Here is a 24,687-nt window from a genome sequence, read left to right as displayed (position 1 = left end):
GAATCAAATAGATGCAATAAAAAATGATAAAGGGGATATCAACACTGACTCCATAGAAATACAAACTATAATCAGAGATTACTACAAACAACTCTATGCACGTAAACTAGTAAACCTGGAAGAAATGGATAAATTTCTGGACACTTGCACCCTCCCAGGCCTAAACCAGGAAAAAGTTGAAACCTTGAACAAACCAATAACAAGGGCTGAAGTTGAGGCAGCAATTAATAGCCTACTAACCAAAAAAAGTCCAGGCCAGATGGGTTCACAGCTGAATTCTACCAGATGTACAAAGAGAAGCTGGTACCATTCCTTCTGACACTATTCCAAACAATACAAAAAGAGGGAATCTTTCCCAAATCATTTTATGAAACCAACATAATCCAGATACCAAAACCCAGCAGAGACTCAACAAAAAAAGAAAACTTCAGGGCAATATCCATGATGAGCCTAGATGCAAAAATCTTCAATAAAATACTGGCAACCTGATTGCAACAGCACATGAAAAAGCTTATCCACCATAATCAAGCAGGCTTCATTCTGGGGATGCAAGGCTGGTTCAACATATGCAGGTCTATAAATGTAATCCACCACATAAACAGAACCAAAGACAAAAAACACATGATTATCTCAATAGATGCAGAGAAAGCCTTCAACAACATTCAACAGTCCTTTATGCTAAAAACTCTCAATAAACTAGGTATCAAAAGAACACATCTCAAAACAATAAAAGCTATTTAGACAAACCTCCAGCCAATATCATACTGAATGGGTAAAAACTGGAAGCATTCCCTTTGAAATCTGGCACTAGACAAGGATGCCCTCTGTCGCCACTCCTATTCTATATAGTATTGGAAGTTCTAGCCAAAGCAATTAGACAAGCAAAAAAAAAAAAAAGGAATGCTGGGAAGATGGCCGCCTAAGAACAGCTCAGGACTTCAGCTCCCAGCGAAAGTGCAGAGGGTGAGTGGACACTGCATTTCCAGACTAATCTTTATTGCCCACAGACCAGGAGATACCCAGGAAGAGGGGTCGCCAGCGCCACAGTTCCAGCTGGTGCGGCTGTTTTGGTCTCCGCGGGGCTGATTCGGCCTGCGCGGCTGCTGTGACCACGCCCTGTTGCTGCGGTTCTCCGTACAAAAACCACTGGTCTGGGAGCCCTCTTAGCTGGCGATCAGAGTCCTGAGACTGCAGAGTTGCCCATTCATCTGAAATAGCGAACCAGGCCAGGAGATTCCTAGGCAAAAAATCCGCCAGGAGCCGGCGCCGCTGTTTGAGCCGACTCAGTGAGTCGCAGCACAGGAGATCCCGGCGCCTTTTCAACAAGTGATTGGAACGCAGGGTTATTCAACTTAAAAAATAAAAGAAAAGACTCTGAGTCAGGGAGCCAGGGGATCAGGCTCGCTTGGTCCCACCCCCCACCCCCACCACAAGGAAAATAAAAACAGTAATTGGAAACCCTCTGGGTTGAGTGTTTCAAAGCAAGGACAGCTGAACCCGGGATGGTCCGGCTCTGTGGGGGAGGGGCGTCCACCATTACTGAGACTCTCCACCGCTATGGAGGCAGGCCGCTGTCGCCGAGGCAACCCGCCGTTGCTGAGGCAACCTGCCACAACAGAGAGAGTCCGCCATAACAGAGGCGGGGCCACCATTGCCAAGACAGTTCTAACTACGCCCATATAAACAGGACTGCAGGGAAGAGTGCAGGGCAGCTGGGCGGAGCCCACAGCAGCTCAGCAAAGCCTCTGCAGGCAGACAGTGGCTAGGCGTGCTGCTTGCTGGGCAGGGCAGACTTGAAAGAAAAATCAAAAAAGGTAGTAGCGCAACAGAAACTCATAAAGCCCCACCTCCCTGGGACAGAGCACCTGGGAACAAAAAGTGCTTTATGAGTTCAGCTGCAGCAGACCTAAACATACCTGCCCAGCAGCTCTGAACGAACGACGGAGCTCACAGCTCAGGACTTAGGCCCCAATAAAAGATAGACTGTCTCCTCAAGTAGCTCCCTGACCCCCATATATCCAAAGACTCACCTCATAAAGGAGAGAACGGACTGACAGTTGGCGAGCATCCTTCTGGGACAAAGACAGAGGAAGAGGAAACTGGTAGCAACCCTTACTGTTCTGCAGCTGCTGCAGGTGATCCACAGGCAAGCAGGGCCTGGAGAGGACCTCAGCAGTCCTACAGCAGAGGGGCCAGACTGTTAGAAAGAAAGCTTAAAATAAAAATAAAAATAAAAAAGAAGTAACTTCAGCATCCACGAACTAGAAGCTCACTCAGAGACCCAATCTGAAAGACAGTAACTACAAAGACAACAGGTGGATAAACCCACAAAAATGGGATGAAACCAGCGCAAAAAGGATGAAAACTCCCAAAACCAAAACACCTCTCCTCCTAAAAGGGATCACAACTCCTCACCAGCAAGGGAACCAGACCGGAAGGAGCAGGAGGGTGATGAAATGACAGAATCAGACTTCAGAAGGTGGGTAGTAAGAAACTACAGTGAGCTAAAAGAACACGTTCTAACCCAACGCAAAGAAACTAGGAACCTTGAAAAAAGATTGGACAAAATGCTAATGAGAATGGACAGCATAGAGAGGAATATAAGTGAACTGATGGAGCTGAAAAACACAACACGAGAACTTCGTGAAGCATGCACAAGCTTCAACAGCAGAATTGACCAAGCAGAAGAAAGGATATCAGAGGTCGAAGATCAACTCAATGAAATAAAAAGAGAGGCAAGAACAGAGAAAAAAGCGCAAAAAGAAATGAACAAAATCTTCAAGAAATGTGGGACTATGTGAAAAGACCTAATCTACGTTTGATAGGTGTACCTGATGTGATGAAGAGAATGAATCCAAGCTGGAAAATACTCTTCAGGATATTATCCAGGAAAACTTCCCCAACCTAGCAAGGCAGGCCAATATTCAAATACAGGAAATACAGAGAATACCACAAAGATATTCCTCAAGAAGAGCAACCCCAAGGCACATAATTGTCAGATTCACCAGGGTTGAAATGAAAGAGAAAATGCTAAGGGCAGCCAGAGAGAAAGGTCGGGTTACCCACAAAGGGAAGCCCATTAGACTCACAGCAGATCTCTCAGCAGAAACCCTACAAGCCAGAAGAGATTGGGGGCCAATATTCAACATCCTTAAAGAAAAGAACTTTCAACCCAGAATCTCCTATCCAGCCAAACTAAGCTTCATAAATGAAGGAAAAATAAAATCCTTTGTGAACAAGCAAGTACTCAGAGATTTCATCACCACCAAACCTGCTCTACAAGAACTCCTGAAAGAGGCTTTACACATATAAAGGAACAACCAGTACCAGCCACTCCAAAAACACACCAAATGGTAAAAGAGCATCAACACAATCAAGAATCTGCATCAACTAACCAACAAAACAGCCAGGTAGCATCAAAATGACAGTATCAAATTCACACATAACAATACTATCCCTAAATGTAAATGGACTAAATGCCCCAATCAAAAGACACAGACTGGCAAATTGGATAAAAAGTCAAAACCCATCAGTGTGCTGTATCCAGGAAACCCATCTTACATGCAAGGATACACAAAGGCTCAAAATAAAAGGATGGAGGAAGATCTACCAAGCAAATGGAGAGCAAAAAAAAGGAGGAGTTGCAATTCTCATCTCTGATAAAATAGACTTTAAAGCAACAAAGATCAAAAGAGACAAAGAAGGACATTACATAATGGTAAAAGGATCACTGCAACAAGAAGAGATAATGATCCTAAATATATATGCACCCAATACAGGAGCACCCAGATACATAAGGCAAGTTCTTAATGACTTACAGACTTAGACTCCCACATAATAATAGTGGGAGACTTTAACACCCCGTTGTCAATATTAGACAGATCAACCAGACAGAAAATCAACAAGGATATCCAGGACCTGAACTCCGACCTGGAACAAGCAAACCTAATAGACATTTTCAGAACTCTCCACCCCAAATCCACAGAATATACATTCTTCTCAGCACCACATCACACCTACTCTAAAATTGACCACATAATTGGCAATAAATCACTCCTCAGCAAATGCAAAAGAACGGAAATCATAACAAACAGTCTCTCAGACCACAGTGCAATTGAGTTAGAACTCAGAATGCAGAAACTAACTCAGAACCACACAGCTTCATGGAAACTGAACAACTTGCTCTTGAATGTTGACTGGATAAACAATGAAATGAAGGCAGAAATAAAGATGTTCTTCGAAACCAACGAGAATGAAGACACAACATACCAGAATCTCTGGGACACATTTAAAGCAGTCTCTAGAGGAAAATATATAGCAATGAGTGCCCACATGAGAAGAAAGGAGAGATCGAAAATTGACACCCTATCATCAAAATTGAAAGAGCTAGAGGAGCAAGATCAAAAAAACTCAAAACCTAGCAGAGGACAGGAAATAACTAAGATCAGAGCAGAACTGAAGGAAATAGAGACACAAAAAACTCTTCAAAAAATCAATAAATCCAGGAGCTGGTTTTTCGGAAAGATCAACAAAATAGACAGACCACTAGCCAGATTAATAAAAAAGAAAAGAGAGAATAACAAAATTGATGCAATAAAAAACGATAAAGGGGATATCACCACAGATTCCACAGAAATCCAAACCATCATCAGAGATTATTACAAACAACTCTATGCACATAAACTAGTAAACCTGGAAGAAATGGATAAATTCCTGGACACCTGCATCCTCCCAAGCCTAAACCCAGAAGAAGCTGAAACCCTGAACAGACCAGTAAAAAGGTCTGAAGTCGAGGCAGCAATAAAGAGCCTACCACCCAAAAAAAGACCAGATCCAGATGGGTTCACAGCCGAATTCTACCAGACTTACAAAGAGGAGCTGATACCATTCCTTCTGAAACTATTCCAGACAATCCAAAAAGAGGGAATCCTTCCCAAATCATTTTATGAGACAAACATCATCCTGATACCAAAACTCAGCAGAGACTCAACAAGAAAAGAAAATTTCAGGCCAATATCCATGATGAATATAGATGCAAAAATCTTCAATAAAATACTGGCAAACCGATTGCAACAGCATATCAAAAAGCTCATCCACCATGATCAAGTAGGATTCATCCTGGGGATGCAAGGCTGGTTCAACATATGCAAGTCCATAAACGTAATTCACCACATAAACAGAACCAAAGACAAAAACCGCATGATTATCTCAATTGATGCAGAGAAGGCCTCTGACAAAATTCAACAGCCCTTTAAGCTAAAAACCCTCAATAAACTAGGTATTGATGGAACGTATCTCAAAACAATAAAAGCTATTTACGACAAACCAACAGCCAATATCATACTGAATGGGCAAAAACTGGAAGCATTCCCTTTGAAATCTGGCACTAGACAAGGATGCCCTCTCTCACCACTCCTATTCAATATAGTACTGGAAGTTCTAGCCAGAGCAATCAGGCAAGAAAAAGAAATAAAGGGTATCCAAATTGGAAAGGAGGAAATCAAATTGTCTCTATTTGCAGATGACATGATTGTATATCTAGAAGATCCCATCATCTCAGCCCAAAATCTCCTGAAACTGATAAAAAACTTCGGCCAAGTCTCAGGATACAAAATCAACATGCAAAAATCACAAGCATTCCTATATACCAGTAACAGACTTAAAGACAGCCAAATCAAGAACAAACTGCCATTCACAATTGCTACAAAGAGAATAAAATACCTAGGAATACAACTAACAAGGAACGTAAAGGACCTCTTCAAGGAGAACTACAAGCCACTGCTCAACGAAATAAGAGAGGACACAAACAGATGGAGAAACATTCCATGTTCATGGTTAGGAAGAATCAACATCGTGAAAATGGCCATACTACCCAAAGTAATTTACAAATTCAACGCTATTCCCATCAAGCTACCAATGACCTTCTTCACAGAACTGGAAAAAAACACCTTGAACTTCATATGGAACCAAAAGGGAGCCCGCATAGCCAAATCAATTCTAAGCAGAAAGAACAAAGCAGGAGGCATCACACTACCGGACTTCAAACTATACTACAGTAATCAAAACAGCATGGTACTGGTACCAAAACAGAGATATAGACCAATGGAACCGAACAGAGGTCTCAGAGGAAATACAACATACCCACAACCATCTGATCTTCGACAAACCTGACAAAAACAAGCAATGGGGAAAGGATTCCCTGTTTAATAAATGGTGTTGGGAAAACTGGCTAGCCATGTGCGGAAAGCAGAAACAGGACCCCTCCTGACACCTTACACCAAAATTAACTCCAGATGGATTAAAGACTTAAACATCAGATCTAACACCATAAAAACCCTAGAAGAAAATGTAGGCAAAACCATTCAGGACATAGGCGTAGGCAAGGACTTCATGACCAAAACGCCAAAAGCAATGGCAACAAAAGCCAAAATAGACAAATGGGACCTAATCAAACTCCACAGCTTCTGCACGGCAAAAGAAACAGTCAGTAGAGTGAATCGGCAACCAAGAGAATGGGAAAAAATTTTTGCAGTCTACCCATCTGACAAGGGGCTGATATCCAGAATTTACAAAGAACTAAAACAGATCTACAAGAAAAAAACAAGCCCATTCAAAAATGGGCGAAGGATATGAACAGATACTTTACAAAAGAAGACATACGGAGGCCAACAAGCATATGAAGAAATGCTCATCATCATTGGTCATTAGAGAAAAGCAAATCAAAACCACATTGAGATACCATCTCACACCAGTTAGAATGGCAATCATTAAAACATCTGGAAACAACAGATGCTGGAGAGGATGTGGAGAAATAGGAACACTTTTACACTGTTGGTGGGAATGTAAATTAATTCAACCATTGTGGAAGACAGTGTGGCGATTCCTCAATGACCTAAAAATAGAAATCCCATTTGACCCAGCAATCCCATTACTGGGTATATATCCAAAGGATTATAAATTGTTCTACTATAAGGACACATGCACACGAATGTTCATTGCAGCACTGTTTACAATAGCAAAGACCTGGAACCAACCCAAATGCCCAACGATGATAGACTGGATAGGGAAAATGTGGTACATATACACCATGGAATATTACGCAGCCATCAAAAACAATGAGTTCACGTCCTTTGTAGGGACATGGATGAACCTGGAAACCATCATTCTCAGCAAACTGACACAAGAGCAGAAAATCAAACACCGAATGTTCTCACTCATAGGTGGGTGTTGAACAATGAGAACACATGGACACAGGGAGGGGAGCACTACACACTGGGGTCCGTTGGGAGGAAATGGGGGAGGGACGGGGGGTGGGGAGGTGGGAAGAGATAGCATGGGAGAAAGGACAGATACAGGCGAGGGGACGGAAGGCAGAAAACCACACTGCCATGTGTGTACCTATGCAACAATCTTGCATGTTCTTCACATGTACCCCAAAACCTAAAATGCAATTAAAAAAAAATTTAAAAAAAAGAGTATTCAATTAGGAAAAGAGGAAGTCAAATTGTCTCTTTTTGCAGATGACATGATTGTATATTTAGAAGGCCCTATCATCTCAGCCCAAAATCTCCTTAAGCTGATAAGCAACTTCAGCAAAGTCTCAGGATACAAAATCAGTGTGCAGAAATCACAAGCATTTCTATACACCAATAACAAACTAACAGAGAGCCAAATCATGAGCAAACTCCCAATTGCTACAAAGAGAATAAAATACCTGGGAATACAACAACAGATGTAAAGAACCTCTTCAAGGAGAACTACAAATCACTGCTCAAGGAAATAAGAGAGGACACAAACAGATGGAGAAACATTCCATGCTCATGGTTACTAAGAATCAATATCATGAAAATGGTGATACTGCCCAAAGTAATTTATAGATTCAATGCTATCCCCATCAAGCTACCAATGACCTTCTTCACAGAACTGGAAAAAACCACCTTAAACTTCATATGGAACCAAAAGAGAACCCGCAGAGCCAAGACAATCCTAAGCAAAAAGAACAAAGCTGGAGGCATCATGCTACCTGATTTCAAACTATACTACTAGGCTACAGTAATCAAAACAGCATGGTACTGGTACCAAAACAGAGATGTAGACTAATGGAACAGAACAGAGGCCTTGGAGGCAATGCCACACATCTACAACCATCTGATCTTTGACAAACCTGACAAAAAAAAAGTAATGGGGAAAGGATTCCCTGTTTAAGAAATGGTGTTGGGAAAAGTGGCTAGCAGTGTGTAGAAAGCAGAAAGTGGACCCCTTCCTGACATCTTACACTAAAATTAACTCCAGATGGATTAAAGGTTTAAACATAAGACCTAACACCATAAAAACCCTAGAAGAAAACCTAGGCAAAACCATTCAGGACATAGGCATAAGCAAAGACTTCATGACTAAAACACCAAAAGCATTGACAACAAAAGCCAAAATAGACCAATGGGACCTAATTAAACTCCAGAGCTTCTGTACAGCAAAAGAAGCAATCATTAGCGTGAAGCGGCAACCAACAGAATGGGAAAACATTTTTGCAATCTACCCATCTGACAAAGGGCTAATATCCAGAATCTACAAAGAACTAAAACAGATTTACAAGAAAAAAACAAACTCTTCCAAAAGTGGGTGAAGGATATGAACAGATACATTTCAAAAGAAGACATATGAGGCCAAAAAACATATGAAAAAATGCTCATCATCACTAATTATTAGAGAAATGCAAATCAAAACCATATTGAGATACTACCTCATGCCAGTTGGAATGGCGATCCTTAAAAAATTTGGAGACAGCAGATGCTGGAGAGGATGTGGAGAAATAGGAACACTTTTACATTGTTGGTGGGAGTGTAAACTAGTTAAACCATTTTGGAAGACAGTGTGGCACTTCCTTAAGGACTTAGAAATAGAAATTCCATTTGACCCAGCAATCCCATTACTGGGTATATACCCAAAGGATTATAAATCATTCTATTATAAAGACACATGCACATGTATGTTCATTGCAGCACTGTTTACAATAGCAAAGACCTAGACCAACCCAAATGCCCATTGAGGATAAACTGGACAAGGAAAATATGGCACATATACACCATGGAATACTATGCAGCCATAAAAAAACGATGAGTTTGTGTCCTTTGTAGGGACATGGATGAATGTGGAAACCATCATTCTCAGCAAAGTGACACAAGAACAGAAAATCAAACATCTCATGTTCTCACTCATAGGTGGGTGTTGAACAATGAGAACACATGGACACAGGGAGGGAAGCATCACACACTGGGGTCTATTGGGGGGGTGCCAAGAGAGAGATAGCAGGGGTGTGGAGAGGTCAGGGAGGGATAACGTGGGGAGAAATGCCGGATGTAGGTGACAGGGGGATGGAGACAGCAAACCACCTTGCCACCTGTGTACCTGTGCAACAATCCTGCATGATCGTCACATGTACCCCAGAACCTAAAGTACAGTAAAAAGATTTTTTTTCAAAAACATAATAAAAATTTTAAAAAATGCATCCCATCTTCCTCTTTCATGTAGATAAAGTGGGCTTCATTAAACAAGAACTAGTTTCTGGTGGGGAGGGAGCTGTGTCTGAGGGACACGTTTGTTGGTGTTTCTGTTGGGGTAGCCTCTCCCACAGTCCGGTTTGGAATAAGTTGAGAAATAAAAGAGGACAGAAGTCAAAAGACAGAGCAACACTGGAGGCTATGGCTTAGCATGTGAGTCCAAAGGTGTCCTGACAACACCCACAGGTGTGCAGAGCCGGGCAGGCCTGGTGCTGTCCTTGGAGGAGCAGATGGAAATAAATCCTCTCTGGGGCAGCTCCTTCCAAGGGAAAAAGGGAGGGCAAAGCTGGGCAAAGATGCCCAGCAGTTCCTCCCAAATTTACCAATCGAGTGCATCACTTCACTCCCAGGGGCAGAATAGAGAAAGGGGAAGGGCCCTTCTGGAAGCACCAGGAATGGGGAAAGCCTTGTGGTCCCTCAACTCCTATCCTGCCACCCCCTTCTCCCCACAAGTGACAGAACGACCTTCCTGGAAGAGAATTCTGCACATGCTCCAGTGTATGCAGAAAGGAAAGGTCACCAGGGTTGGAGCGGGAGCCCCAGCTGCTGAGCCTCCCTCCTCTAGCCCATCAGGGTAGCAGGGGGCACCCTGATTGAAAGGCGGAAACCCATGGGTTACCCTCTGCCTTGAACACATACCCTGCTCTTCTCCTGACCTCAGATGGAGGCACAGCTGTCTTCCCGTGGTGTCTGAATGCAAAGACACTTATGTCCATGGCTTCTTCCCCAAGATAGGATGAGCTCTTGAAGCAAACCTAAGAAAACAGAGTAGCCTGAAGAACACGAAGTGGCTCAGAAAGCTCCCAGGAACATCATGGGAACAGCCTGGGTGCTGCCAGAGCCCAGCTTGTTCTCATAAAGGCAGGAGGGCCACTTATTTTACAAATGTGAGTGAGCGTCTCCAGGGCACCTGGAGCCAGGAGGTCAGGGACCAAGTCAGCGTCATCTACCACCCTCTCCCTAGCCCCAGCCCAGGGCCGGGCACACAGTGGATTCTCAGACAGTGGTGTTTGGTTGCTACATGCACTGTCCTAAGTGCTAGCAAAGACATGGTGAACAAGGTGGCAGAGTCCCTGCCTCATGGGTCTTATACTGGAGGGTCCCTGGGCTCTTCCCTGGGACAGGTGAATGCTGTGTGTTACAGGAGCAGTGAGGCTGCAGGCAGAAGGTGAACAGACGCAGCCCAGCATATAGTGGGAAGGGTGTAAGCTCATGCAGCTGCCACCAGCCACCACTCACCTGTCCTCTTGCTTCCTAGGAAAACTCTCCCTGGAAGAGTTCATCCGAGGGGCCAAAAGTGACCCATCCATCGTCCGCCTCCTGCAGTGCGACCCGAGCAGCGCTGGACAGTTCTGAGCCCTGCACCCATCAGTTGAATCTTAGAGCTGCTTGTGTTCCCTTTTTATTCTTCTTTTTAACAGGTTTTTTTGTTTTGTTTTGTTTGCCAAACAATATCAATGGTGATGCTGTCCCCTGTGCGGTCAGATGCGCCTTCCTCCGTGACGCCTTCAGCTTCTTTTGTCGTGGATGCTTCGTGGGAATGCCCAGAGCCCCAGTGTGCTTGTGGAGAGCATGGACAGACTTCGTGGTGTTCATTGTTTGACGATTTTTAATCATTACTATGATTTTTTATTTTGATTCTAATGTCTCTGTTCTAAAACCTAAGACTTGAGGGTGCGGGCAAAAGAAGGGAAACCCATCCAGTCCCATGATTCTGGTACAAGCTTCAAGGGACTTTTGTTTGAAAGACAAAACTCCCCACCTGGGTCTGTTGTCACACATGCCATAGGGGTGATGGATGGTACTGGATGCTGGATTCCCCAAGAACAAGTTACCCTCTGGGGTGAGGCTATTCAAGGGAGCTGGGACATTTCCCCATGGGGGCCCACTCCACCTTCTTCCCCAGCAGGCTGTAGTTTTTAAGCTGTGAACATTTCAAGGTAAATTAATAGAGGAGAGAAAAAAGATGGCTCAGCTATTTTTTCACAGGTTTACACTAGTTGAGCTAATATGCGTGTCTTTGGAAATTAAATACAAATAGTAACGTATTCCAAAACCAGACCCATCTTGTTGCCTATTGTGATAAAATTAAAAGACTGCTGTATATAAAATATTGGGTATTGCAGACCAAATTAAGTGTTTTGCCTTGTTTAAATGAAATGCATGTTTAGTGAGCACTAATACAATCTTATTCCAGAAGACTGTTTTCAGTAGCTTATTGTGAAGTAAGCCAACTATAATGAATGTCTGTGTCTTGTTTTGACGTCATATCTGTCTTTGCACAAATATACCAATCAACAAGTATATTTTATATATTCCATAAAAGTACGAAGTAACCCTGACTAGGGCCCAACCTGAATTTGGAATGCATTTCCAGAGTGGCTGTGCCTCGAGGGCAGATGCAGCGCAGGTGACAGTGGGACAGGTCCGTTGGAGCATAGGAGGTTAATATTATGACAGGGGCCTGTAGGGTGGTTTGCCTCCCAGGCCCTGCAGCCCACTGACAGCATTAGACTGGAAGGGTAGTGCTTTTCTGAGCAGATTTATATACTCTGCAGACTCGAAGAAAATTGCATACATTCATGGGACTTCCAAATGGTTTAATCCATGTGCATGGTTAGGGAGCCATGTCTGGAATATTCCATTTCTGTGGCTCTGTTTTCAAGAGTTGGAGGTTGGGCAGTCATCAAATTCATCATAAAGACATGAGCAGGTGCATCTGTGGTTTCCAAGGCCCCCGCTATGGAGAATCCAAAAGTATTTTCCATTGCTGTGCTCTTTGAATGCAGACTTCTGTTTCCAGAAGTGACAGCACAAGGCTGAGTTGCTGTTTGGTCTGGTGACCTCATATACACTGATTTGAATTGAAAGCTAAGAGTAAAATTGCTGGTTACAGGCAAGTCGTACTCTTGCAAGTAGCTGGCAAGGGGAAGCCCAAATACTCAGGGTTGTTGATGGGGACTTTGTCCCTAAGAGAAGGCAAAGAGATCTCCAGTAGGTATATTTGCTGCCAAGCCACTTCCCAAAGAAAAGGAGCCACAGGAAGAGAGACATCATAACCAGGAGAAAAATGTGCCTAAGCATGATGATCTCCAGGTTTCTATGTATGATTCGAATCTGCTGTAATTGGTAGCAAAAATCCAAATTTGTATGGTAGACCAAAAATAACCAAATCTATAGGGTGAAATTTTGAGAACTGGACTCTGTAAAAATAATCCTAGTCTTCCCCCAGGGGTCAGTTCCTCACAGTAGTTCTGTACCAAGACTTGCCAAATTCCTCCATGGCCAAGTGTTAAAATCTGTTTTTGAAAAATAGCGAATTAACCTAAGACATGGAAGGCAGACTGGGTGAGGGGACCCAGCATGCCCTATTGGCAGTGCTCAAGAGTTACATCCCACCTTTCCTTTCTCTGGATCCAAGTCCTAATTCCTTCAATTCTCCTTTAGGTAGGTGGAATCAGGTAATGTTTTGAGAAACTGCCTGGGCTCTGCCCTTAATCATGCCATCTCGTTGAGCCAGACCCACTCTGTTCCTTAGAACCTAGAGCTGGAGTGAGGAATAGAGGTCTCCAGCTATTCCGGAAAGAAAAGAGAGCCATATGCAGGCCAATGAACGCTGACACTTCCAGAACATATGGAAATAGTACCTGTCCTGGCCTGCCGCTGACTCGCTATATTTTCTGGAAGGTTGTTTTTCTCCTTCTCCTTCCCAGGAAGGCATGTCTAATCCAATGCACTCAAGTTTGGCCAAGGGACTCCACAGCATCCAGAAGGCTGCATGCCTCAAGGTTTATGTCACTCCTGTGCTGGGCTGTTCATCGTCATTGCTGTGTTCAAGGACGTTTTGAAATGAGGCCTGTTCCGTTCTGAATAAAACCAGTCTGTGATGTTCAAGGGACTGAAATAAAGTGGCTTACAATCTGAATGAGTCCACAGAGTGCTCGACTGTTTGTTTATATGTCATTCAGACTGGAAGGGGTCTGGGGGTGCTGTCCCATCCCATCAGTATGCCCACAGTGGATTTAATAATATATAATTTATAAATCATAGCCTACAGAGTGGCCCGTGTGTTAACTGTGTAGCTCGTGCCTGGCATTAAAGCATGTTTTGGGTTTAACATGATTGTCTGGAACATGAGATTTTCATGCCTAAACTGCTGCCCCAGCTGAACCAGTGCCTTACTGAGGCTCTAGCTTCTGATGCTGGCCTCCTCCTAGGTATTCCTCCTGCCTAGAGCAACACAAGGAACCAAGGTTTGTGACTGGGGGGTGAGAGAGGCTGCTGACCCCAAACTTTTGTCCAAAAGCATCCCTGGCCTTCATACAAGCTTCTTTACTTCTCTCCCTTCATGCTCTTCACTTTCTTCCCATCTCCTCTCCTTCCTCAAACTAGAGTCCAAATATTAGGTACAATAAAAGAAGAACTGAAGCAACCTCCTCTTCAGTGGGATCTAGGTAAGCTTCAGGAAATTAATAACCTCTTCACCCCTCTCAGCCTGAGAAGATTCAGTGAAAAAGATGACATGAAGTAGGGCCTATGCTCTGCAAGCCAGTTCAGATAGATCACAGTGTTGGTTTTTGTTGCTGTCACTGGCCTTGCCTCCAGCACAGGAGGCCATTAATGTAAAGAATAGGAGCTACCAACTTGCTAACCTGAGTGTTAGCTAAGGGAGAGCCTCACGGGCCAACTAGACCTTGTGTGGGAGTAGAATTGCCCTCGAGGGAGTCTTTTTCTTCTGCACACAGTTGTCCACTAAGGACCAGTCATGGCCCTGACACCATGAGTCCTGAGCATGAATAACACAGTCTGATCCTGAGAAGGTGGCTGGGTGTCTCCAGCCTGATCAGGAGCCTGCCTACCAGCAACCTGGGAATTTGCAGCCAATTTCCAAACCCGAGGATCCTATTTTCAGGGCACTGTCCTGCTGCCCCAACCCAGCTGAGTCCTCGCACATCCTAGTTCAGGATCCACCAGCCAAAAAAACAGTCCAAGGGTTCTTCTAGTCAAGGTAGAACAGAGAGCACAAAAACTGCCTTTGAAGGAATGGAGATCCTTCTCTTGCCTCGCTTGTCTTTGCTGGAAGTATGCTGAACACTTCCCTGAAATTTTCTGATGTTGAGGTGGCCAAAGAAACAAGAGAAAAAAAAACATTGAGTCTTATATTTTCTAAGTCAGTAGAATATCAGTCAAATCCACCTAGAATAGATCATCACATAGGGAAAGATGTTGAGGCTGAGGGTATCACCAATGATCTATTCATTTAAAGCAGGGTTCTCTACAATTGAATGCTGACCACATGTCCAGGACTTAGGTCCTGGGCACTTGCTGTACTAGGTGCTAATGTACAATGCATGGTCCCGGGCATCCTTGGGGATGCACACAATGACTACTCTGAGAGCATCTCAGCCTTATTTCATGACTTCTTTTCTCAACGTTATTCTAGGACATGGCTGACATGCTAATAGTACTCTAAAAGAAATGATGAAAATGCTTCAAAGTGCAGGGGTAGCTAGGCCTCCCCACCCTTATTAAATACTCACCTCTGCTACCAATACATAATCCTCATGAAGACAGGTAAAGAGACTGTCTCAAGATGTATTTTGTTTCCAATACCAGTATTTAATCATTTCATTAGATTCCCGTTGAGTGTCCAGTGGTGGCCAAACACAGAACCAAGCACTATATACAGTCTTGGAGGTATGCTTAGGGGTGGGGATGGTTGGGGTTATTAGCAAACAACTAGGAGACCAAGCTCACAGCCAATGCCTTGAAAACAATTACAAAGTAGCTTACATTGTTGTCCCATGGCAGAACAGAAAGCAAGTTCTTTCCTCAGTGGTCCATCAGGAGTGTTTGCTGCCAGGGATCAAGTGGATGTTCAATGTGGTGCCTTTTCACCATCTTCTTCCTCTTTCTTGCTTCTTCTAGCTGATCAGAGGCCCCACTGTAGAATTCCTGAGTTTCCAAAATGAATCTCATGTACCCTGAGAGAACTCAGAGATGTGCAGGGATGAAGGACTCCTGAGGCAAAGGGCATGTTGTACTAGGGTGATAGGGCAGAAAACCCACTTAGGGAAGTTAAGTGCAGCCTGAATGGCTGTTTACTGGTGATCTTTTTTTGGTTTTTGTTTTTTTTGGAGACAGATTCTCTGTCACCAGGCTGGAATGCAGTGGTGCAATCTTGGCTCACTGCAATCTCTGTCTCCCAGGTTCAAGCAATTCCCCTGCCTCAGCCTCCAGAGTAGCTGGGACTACAGGTGCGTGCCACCATACCTGGCTAGTTTTTTGTATTTTAGTAGAGAAAGAGTTTCACCATGTTGGCCAGGATGGTCTTGATCTCCTGACCTTGAGATCCACCCGCCTTGGCCTCCAAAAGTGCAGGGATTACAGGTGTGAACCACCACACTCAGCCAGAGATGTTTTTAAAGAAGGGAATAGTTTCAGAAGGAATGTACCAGCTCCTCTTTGTACATCTGTTAGAATTCAGCTGTGAACCATCTGGACCTGGACATTTTTTGGTTGGTAGGCTATTAATTGCTGCCTCAACTTCAGCCCTTGTTATTCAACACAAAAAGAGGGAATCCTTCCCAAATCATTTTATGAGACCAACATCATCCTGATATCAAAACCCAGCAGAGATTCAACAAAAAAAGCAAACTTCAGGCCAATATCCATGATGAACATAGATGCAAAAATCTTCAGTAAAATACGGGCAAACCGATTGCAACAGCACATCAAAAAGCTTATCAATCATGATAAAGTAGGCTTCATTCCAGGGATGCAAGGCTGGTTCAACATACGCAAGTCTATAAACATAATCCACCACATACACAGAACCAAAGACAAAAACCACATGATTATCTCAATGGATGCAGAGAAGGCCTTCAACAAAATTCACCATTTATGCATTTAGCCATTTATGCTAAAAACTCTCAATAAAACAGATATCGAAGGAACATATCTCAAAACAATAAAAGCTATTTATGACAAATCTCCAGCCAATATCATACTGAATGGGCAAAAACTGGAAGCATTCCCTTTGAAATCTGGCACTAGACAAGGATGCCCTCTGTCACCACTCCTATTCTATATAGTATTGAAAGTTCTAGCCAGAGCAATTAGGCAAGCAAAAAAAATAAAGGGTTTTCAATTAGGAAAAGAGGAAGTCCAATTGTCTCTATTTGCAGATGACATGACTGTATATTTAGAAGACCCTATCATCTCAGCCCAAAATCTCCTTAAACCGATAAGCAACTTCAGCAAAGTCTCAGGATACAAAATCAGTGTGCAGAAATCACAAGCATTTCTATACACAAATAACAAACTAACAGAGAGCCAAATCATGAGCAAACTCCCATTCACAATTGCTACAAAGAGAATAAAATACCTGGGAATACAGCTAAGAAAGGATGTAAAGGACCTCTTCAAGGGGAACTACATACCACTGCTCAAGGAAATAAGGGAGGACACAAACAGATGGATAAACATTCCATGCTCATGGTTACTAAGAATCAATATCATGAAAATGGTGATACTGCCCAAAGTAATTTATAGATTCAATGCTATCCCCATCAAGCTACCAATGACCTTCTTCACAGAACTGGAAGAAAACACCTTAAACTTCATATGGAACCAAAAGAGAACCTGCAGAGCCAAGACAATCCTAAGCAAAAAGAACAAAGCTGGAGGCATCATGCTACCTGATTTCAAACTATACTACTAGGCTACAGTAATCAAAACAGCATGGTACTGGTACCAAAACAGAGATATAGACTAATGGAACAGAACAGAGGCCTTGGAGGCAATGCCACACATCTACAACCATCTGATTTTTGACAAACCTGACAAAAAAAAGCAATGGGAAAGGATTCCCTGTTTAAGAAATGGTGTTGGGAAAAGTGGCTAGCAGTGTGTAGAAAGCAGAAAGTGGACCCCTTCCTGACACCTTACACTAAAATTAACTCCAGATGGATTAAAGGCTTAAACGTAAGATCTAACACCATAAAAACCCTAGAAGAAAACCTAGGCAAAACCATTCAGGACATAGGCATAGGCAAGGACTTCACGACTAAAACACCAAAAGCATTGGCAACAAAAGCCAAAATAGACAAATGGGACCTAATTGAACTCCAGAGCTTCTGTACAGCAAAAGAAACAATCATTGGAGTAAACTGGCAACCAACAGAATGGGAAAAATTTTTGCCATCTACCCACTGACAAAGGGCTAATATCCAGAATCTACAAAGAACTAAAACAGATTTACAAGAAAAAAAAAAAAGCCATCCAAAAGTGGGCAAAGGATATGAACACTTTTCAAAAGAAGACATATATGAAGCCAACAAACATATGAAAAAATGCTCATCATCACTGACTATTAGAGAAATGCAAGTCAAAACCACATTGAGATACCACCTCATGCAAGTTTGAATGGTGATCATTAAAAAATCTGTAGACAACAGATGCTGAAGAGGATGTAGAGATATAGGAACACTTTTACACTGTTGGTGGGAGTGTAAATTAGTTCAACCATTTTGGAAGACAATGTGGCAATTCCTCAAGGACCTAGAAACAAATTCCATTTGACCCAGCAATCCCATTACTGGGTATATACCCAAAGGATTATAAATTATTCTATTATAAAGACACATGCACATGTATGTTCATTGTGGCACTGTTTACAATACCAAAGACCTGGAACCAACCCAAATGCCCATCGAGGACAGACTGGACAAGGAAAATGTGGCACATATACACCATGGAATACTATGCAGCCATAAAAAACGATGAATTTGTGTCCTTTGTAGGGACATGGATGAATGTGGAAACCATCATTCTCAGCAAAGTGACATAAGAACAGAAAATCAAACATTGCATGTTCTCACTCATAGACAGGTGTCGAACAATAAGGATGCATGGACACAGGGAGGGGAGCATAACACACTGAGGTCTGTTTGGGGGGTGTCTCGGGAGGGATAGTGGGGGCGTGGAGAGGTCGGAGAGGGATAACATGGGGAGAAACGCCAGATGTAGGTGACAGGGGAATGGAGACAGCAAACCACCTTGCCACGTCTGTACCTATGCAACAATCCTGCATGATCTGCACATATGCCTCAGAACCTAAAATGCAATAAAAATAAAAATAAATAAAAAAAGAAGGGGTTGGCCCCACTCCAATCTTCCCTTAGGAGAACCTGCAGCTGGGAGCGGAGTGGCTTGCCAGGCTCTGGCTGCCATGCCTGTGGAGCCCCTCTAAGCTACATTCTCCCAGGAGGTCAATGGCTGCACACAGCAGGGGTGTTAGGACTGTGGCTGCCTGTGGCAAGGGCATTAGGACTGGCCCTTCTTGCCCAGAGTGGGACTCCTCTTGTTGACGACCATTGCCTGGGGCTCCCCACTGACCTGGCTGTAACCTTCTGGGAACTGTGTTGTGGTCCAAGGCTCTTCCCACATGGATTTCCTCCAATAAGTCTGCGCTGAACTTGTAATCCCATCATGGCATCTACATCTTGGAGGACCTCAAGTGACACAGTGGCCGTGCCTTTTCGCCTTCCCGTTGACTTCCCAGAAACAGAGCTCCAACCCTCGAGTTGGCAGCCTTCCCAAAGTGAGGATCATGGTGGTGATTTCTCATCATATCCAAAATGTCTAAGGATAAGAGGGGTTTGTGTACCTTAGGACTAGGGAGATAACAGTCCTGACTCTCCTAGGAGAAATGTTTATCATTGTGTTGACAGACACTAGATCACTATCCTTTTGCACCACACCTCCTATGGGAGGAGACCGTGTCTAACTTGCCTGTCTCTCCAGCACATGGCGAAACATCAGGTCCTGAGTAACTGAACTGAATCAGTGTAGGGAGTGGAAGGCAAGAGCTGGTACTGGACTTCACGACACTCACAATTAGTCATTATCGCTTATCCAACCAGCATCTCATTCCAGGGAGCTGGGTGGCACATGTTGGGAGTACCTGACAGCAGGACAGTGGCTGCCACAAGCCAAGGGAGAGGCTGCCTCTGGAGACATGGAGACCAGCTTGTGTTCTCAGCTGGATCTACTTAGGCAGCTGGGGAGAGCACGGAGACCTCCTACTGAGGCTATGGAACAGTCCTGATAACAAGCCTTGGGGCTCATTTCTTTACTTTTCTTTTTTGTTTGTTTGTTTTTTGAGATAAAGTCTCACTCTGTCGCCAGGGCCAGGCTGGAGTACAGTGGTGCGATCCTGGCTCACTGCAACCTCCGCCTTCCGGGTTCAAGCGATTATCCTGCCTCGGCCTCCTGAGTAGCTGGGATTACAGGTGCGCACCATCACGCCCAGCTCATTTTTGTATTTTTAGTAGAGACAGAGTTTCACCATGTTGGCCAGGCTGGTATCGAACTCTTGACCTCAGATGATCCACCCACTTTGGCCTCCCAAAGTGCTGGGATTACAGGTGTGAGCCACCGCGCTTGGCCCTTGGGGCCTATTTCTAATCCCAGGATCTCTCCTGAAGGCTCTGCAGTAAGTGCTTCCTCCAGCCCCTCACTTCCCAGCCCCTGGTCTAGGCATGGAGGCTGCTGTAGATGCCACTGGGGTTGAAGTTGGTCAAGCAGGCTTCCTGAAGGCTAATGTTTAGCCAGGATTTGAATGCTGTGGACATGGATACACAGAGAGATGAGAAGGTGCAGAAGAATGTAGAAACGCTACTTTTTTGGAACAGAGCTGCTCTTGAGAGATAATTATGGACAGCGGTTAAAGGAATGTGGGTGGCTCCACAGACTGGGGCCCACCAAGAAAACCCCAGCAGGTACTGGCATATAGTCCATTCACGCATTCACATTGGAGCCAACCGATTTTAGGGAGCTTGTGGGTTCCAGGGCCAGAGATTGCGAGAAAACTGGAGTTTCAGCCACATGGTTTCAGCCTCCACATGGAGGTTGGTGCAGGTGAACTAAAGAAGCAGAAAGCTTTTTTGGGAATTCAAGGGCAGGTGAGCCTGCCTGGGAGTGTGGATGGGCATAAGCAAATGCATGGAACCAACTCCCTGCCCTGAGGGACTGGAAAAAATAACCACCCAGGGGAGACTGCGGTGTTCACACCGAAGCCTTGGAAGGTCTTCAGCCCTTTTCTCATTTAACACTGGGGCGAAGCACAGTGAAGTAACTTTAACAGGAAATGCCCAGGACATGAAGGCGGGGTGGGCAGCTAGAATTTTCTCACGTCACACAGAAACCGCTCTCCAACCAGGTAAAAATGCCCAACACTCGCCTCGCAGAAAGCACCAGACACTGTCGTTTTACCCTTATGTTATGAATATTTATTTTTTCTTCTTAAAAATGTACAAAAAATAAAATAACTGTATTTATAGTTTATAGATTCCCCCTCTCCCATTTACAAAACTATTAAGTTACATTTACCTTTTTTTTTTTTAACATGAGAGCAAACTGTACATATATCAATCTCCCTTGCTTGTCTTTAAGAAAGGGCCGTTCATAGCATTTGGCACAAACCCTCTATTTCTGTTGCATTTTCATGATTTTAAATAAGGAGGAAAATAAACGTTTGATTCATTTCACGCATCCTAAGTTTCTGGGCCACGACATGCCTTACTTTTTTAGAAACCAATTCCAAGATGACATCTAACTGCATTTTCTGTTGGTCTCAACTTCTAAACACTCAAAGTCTAAACAATTTGGAGATGTATAAGAAAAACTCCCGTTCTGTTCAGACTTTAAAAAAGGAAAAATGCTCATTTCACATGTCCGTGATCTTCCATGGATTTTTTTTTTAAGCTTATTTATTTGAGTGTGACTAATTTAAGGGACAAAAAAGAGGAGGCGGCAAGTGTTCCTGTCTCTTTGGAGTGTTTTGCTCAGGAAATTTTGCTTGTCAAAGCTCTGCTAACATACACAGCGAAGGACACATCAAAGCCAAGCTGGGATGCTCCAAGGACGCAGAGGGAACGGATTGGAAGGGAGGTGGCACTTGGCACCACTGTCTGGTGGCACTGGCCTTGTATCCCTTGTTGTGGCAATTGTCACCACCATGATTGCTCAGGGACTTAGGAAACATGCAGAAGCATCTTCAATTCATCTTCTGCCTTAGGGCAGGGCTGGCAAACTGTTTCCTAAAGAGGCTGGAGAGAGAGGGTAGGTTGCCTGTGGCAGACTGCCAAGCCGTTGTCTTTTTCCTACTCCAAAGTCCTATGTCCCAGCCCGAGTATTTGCCGTTGTTATGTCTGCCAATCATGTTTGAAACTATTCCTAATGCAAGGAGCACGGGAAGTGCATAGTACAACATGTATTTCCAACACTGAATTTGTCCATCTCAGAGCAGAGCCCCATTAGCGCCCTGGAGGGCCCCCAAGCTGTTGGTCCGGGGCATGGCAGTCAGAGTGGAGGAGGAGGGGACAGACCGGAGCACAGCTGGATCCACGATGCAAACCTTTGGCACCACAGGAAGGGTTAACATGCCCAGAGGACACACACAGAGCTGGCCCCCAAACTGCCGCAGAGATCTTCTTGGGCACAGCACCTGCTCTCTGTCCAATTCGATTCCTCTGCAGCCTCAAGGAGAAACAGCTGAGCTAGCTCTGTCCTGAGCTAGCAGCCCCTCTGTCCTGCTCTGCATCTCAGGGCAGATGAGGTGGGAGCTCAGGAAGCCCTGAGAGAGGGCACCTCCAGGTAAGAGTCAAAGTGCTTTCCAAACAAATCTGGACCTTTAAAGAGAAACTGTCCTAGACCCAGGGCCTTGGGTGCAAGATGTGTCTAGCTACCAAAAAGCTAGTGCTTCAGCCCACAAGGGTGAATGCAAACCCCTAAATGAAACCTGTCCCCTCAAAGAGAACAGCGGTCCGTGATGGTGCATCATTTTGTGATTGTTTAGGGGCGTGTTTTTCTCTTCCAGCTCCCAGGCATGTAGCAGGAGAACACTCTCTCCTAGTTTGCCTCCTGAGGCTGGTTTCACAGGAGCCAGCACTCTTGGCGCATTCTCTCACTCACTTCCTTAAACCCAGCATCCAGGAGTGATGCAAACCATCCCTCCTTTCCGTCTAGTGGGCCAGGAGGAAGACCCGGCCTGCCGACTTAGAGCTGAGCTGTTTGCAGCTCTCAGCAGGCCTTTGAAAGGACCACTTGAGATGAAGGGCGTGCTTGTAAACTGCGAGGCACAGGCACAGTGTCCAGGATTCTTATGATAGCTGAGCAGCTCTGTAGCAGGCCTAGTCACAGGGCCCCCTGCAGAGGCTCTCCAGAATGCTCAGGCCGTGCCCGCAGCCAAAGCTGGAGGAGCTGGGGTCTCAGACAGGATGACCTTTCCCACGAGTCAGAGAGTCAAGCAAAACACATCATCGTGAGATAAACGTGGTGGCCTCGAAGGAGAGTCATGGCCATGGAGAGGGAGAGGGGGCTTCCCCTGGGGACAGGGAACGAGCCTCAGGTATGCCCACTGCATATCCATCTTGGCATCAGCTGCAGTCACCTTGACATCCCAAAGGCCCTCTCCCTAGCCCTGCTTGTCTCCTAAACAGGCACAGAGGCAAAAACTCCCGTTAAAACAGTCTCCAGGTCTGTGTCTTTCCTAGGCCAGTGGCAGTAAACATGCCCACACACCACAGGTAAAATATATTATTACAATATTATAAACACTATGTACAATGCAGGCAGCCAGACTTTCTGTGTTACTTACTAATTACACGGTGGCTGAATGTCTTCCTGTACAAGGCCTGGTGGCCGCTCGCTGGGAACCCTGGAGATATTTAGTAAGACAACCTTCCCCAGAGCAACCTGAAGGTGTTTGACCAGAAAGGGGGCATCCACCTCTTATCCCACCGATGACTACTACACTCAGAAGTAGCTCATTTTGTCCAGCCACTCGGGAAATGTGGAGGGGTAAGAAAGAAAGGATGGAAATTTTTTAGGCTGTTGGAGATGAGTTTCTCTTGAAGGGGGAATGCTGGACGGTCTCATCTGGAGCTAGCAGTGACCTGCAGAGTCCTGGCGGGCCTGGACCCTGGCTCCAGGAAAAAGTGGGCAATAAATAGGAATCCGACAGGCCGAAGGCACCTTCCTGAGGGGCTCAGGCTTCAGCTCCATGGTAGGTGCCGGTGGATGGACCGAGCACACTGACAGTGAGGCCTGTCCTTGCCCCACTCCCCAGCTCAGTCTTGTAACAGCAGTTGAGAGATTGGGGAGATGGGTCTCCTGGTTCTGGGACCGGGGCCTCTGTCTCTCCCAGGGAGGAACGCACTGAGAGCTCCAGCCAAAGTGAGATGCCAAACCCAGGGCTAGATTTCCATGAGCGTGACCTTGAAGCCCTCCACCATGCTCTCCATGTTGAGGATGAAGGTGTCCTCATTCGAGTAGTGCTCGATGATGTTGTCATCCATGTTCACCAGGATGCTGCCATGGAAGGGGAGGGTGTGAAAAACAAAGATTCCATGAACAATGTGCTCAGGGCAAGGGGAGCTCCAGGCTGGAGGTTCGTCGCCATTCTTTTCCGGTGGAGGCTGGGAGAGTGGAGGACAGAGGATACAGGCGGGGAAAGACACTCATTCTGTTTGCTTTCCCCAAAACTAGTTTGAGGAAAGCAAAGCCTCAACTTCTCAGAACTAACATTCAACCCAACCTGCTTGCTTTATAGATGAGTAAACTGAGGCCCAGGGAAGTTAGGAAGTCCAGAATCACAGAGTTAGTGATTACCAGGGCCAGGACGTAAATCATTAGGCCCCCTACCTCTTTCCATTAAACCATAGGGCCTCTTGAAAATGCATCTTTAAAAATGCATTGCCTCTGCTCTTAGGAGGAAGAGGAAAATAAGCAAGAATTGCAGCTCCCCTTTTTTGAGCATGTAATATGATCTTGTATTTAGTTCTCACAGCGACTTTGAAGGTAGGTGTCATCATCGCCATTTTGCCGATGAGAAAACTGAGCTCAGCAAGGTTAAATTGTTTCCCCAAGTTCATTCAATTAACAGGCGTCCCCAAACTACGGCCTGCAGGCCGCATGCGGCCCCCCGCCGCACTTCAGGAAGGGGCACCTCTTTCATTGGTGGTCAGTGAGAGGAGCACAGTATGCAGCGACCCTCCAACGGTCTGAGGGACAGTGAACTGACCCCCTGTGTAAAAAGTTTGGGGACGCCTGAGTTAGTACATGG

General features: G+C 44.8%; 2 protein-coding genes across 10 annotated transcripts in view; one reads left to right on the top strand and one right to left on the bottom strand.

The window, feature by feature from the left end:
• NCALD (neurocalcin delta) overlaps window positions 1-13,482 on the top strand; it is a 467,458-nt gene extending 453,976 nt beyond the window's left edge. For all 5 annotated transcript variants that reach the window (XM_039464489.2, XM_039464488.2, XM_074386990.1 and 2 more), the window contains one exon: window positions 10,816-13,482. In XM_039464489.2, coding sequence (XP_039320423.1) covers window positions 10,816-10,913 — 98 coding nt within the window. In that variant the 3' untranslated portion in view covers window positions 10,914-13,482. The remainder of the gene's footprint in view (window positions 1-10,815) is intronic.
• A 5,848-nt stretch (window positions 13,483-19,330) lies between these two features.
• GRHL2 (grainyhead like transcription factor 2) overlaps window positions 19,331-24,687 on the bottom strand; it is a 185,177-nt gene continuing 179,820 nt past the window's right edge. For all 5 annotated transcript variants that reach the window (XM_074386986.1, XM_003940680.4, XM_010351422.3 and 2 more), the window contains exon 16: window positions 19,331-23,933. In XM_074386986.1, the coding sequence (XP_074243087.1) occupies window positions 23,819-23,933 (115 nt within the window). In that variant the 3' untranslated portion in view covers window positions 19,331-23,818. The remainder of the gene's footprint in view (window positions 23,934-24,687) is intronic.

The sequence above is a fragment of the Saimiri boliviensis genome, chromosome 15, assembly GCF_048565385.1.
Source record: "Saimiri boliviensis isolate mSaiBol1 chromosome 15, mSaiBol1.pri, whole genome shotgun sequence".
Taxonomy (NCBI): Eukaryota; Metazoa; Chordata; class Mammalia; order Primates; family Cebidae; genus Saimiri; species Saimiri boliviensis.
The sequence above is the reverse complement of the archived record's forward strand: the minus strand, read 5'-3'. Positions and strand labels throughout refer to the sequence as shown.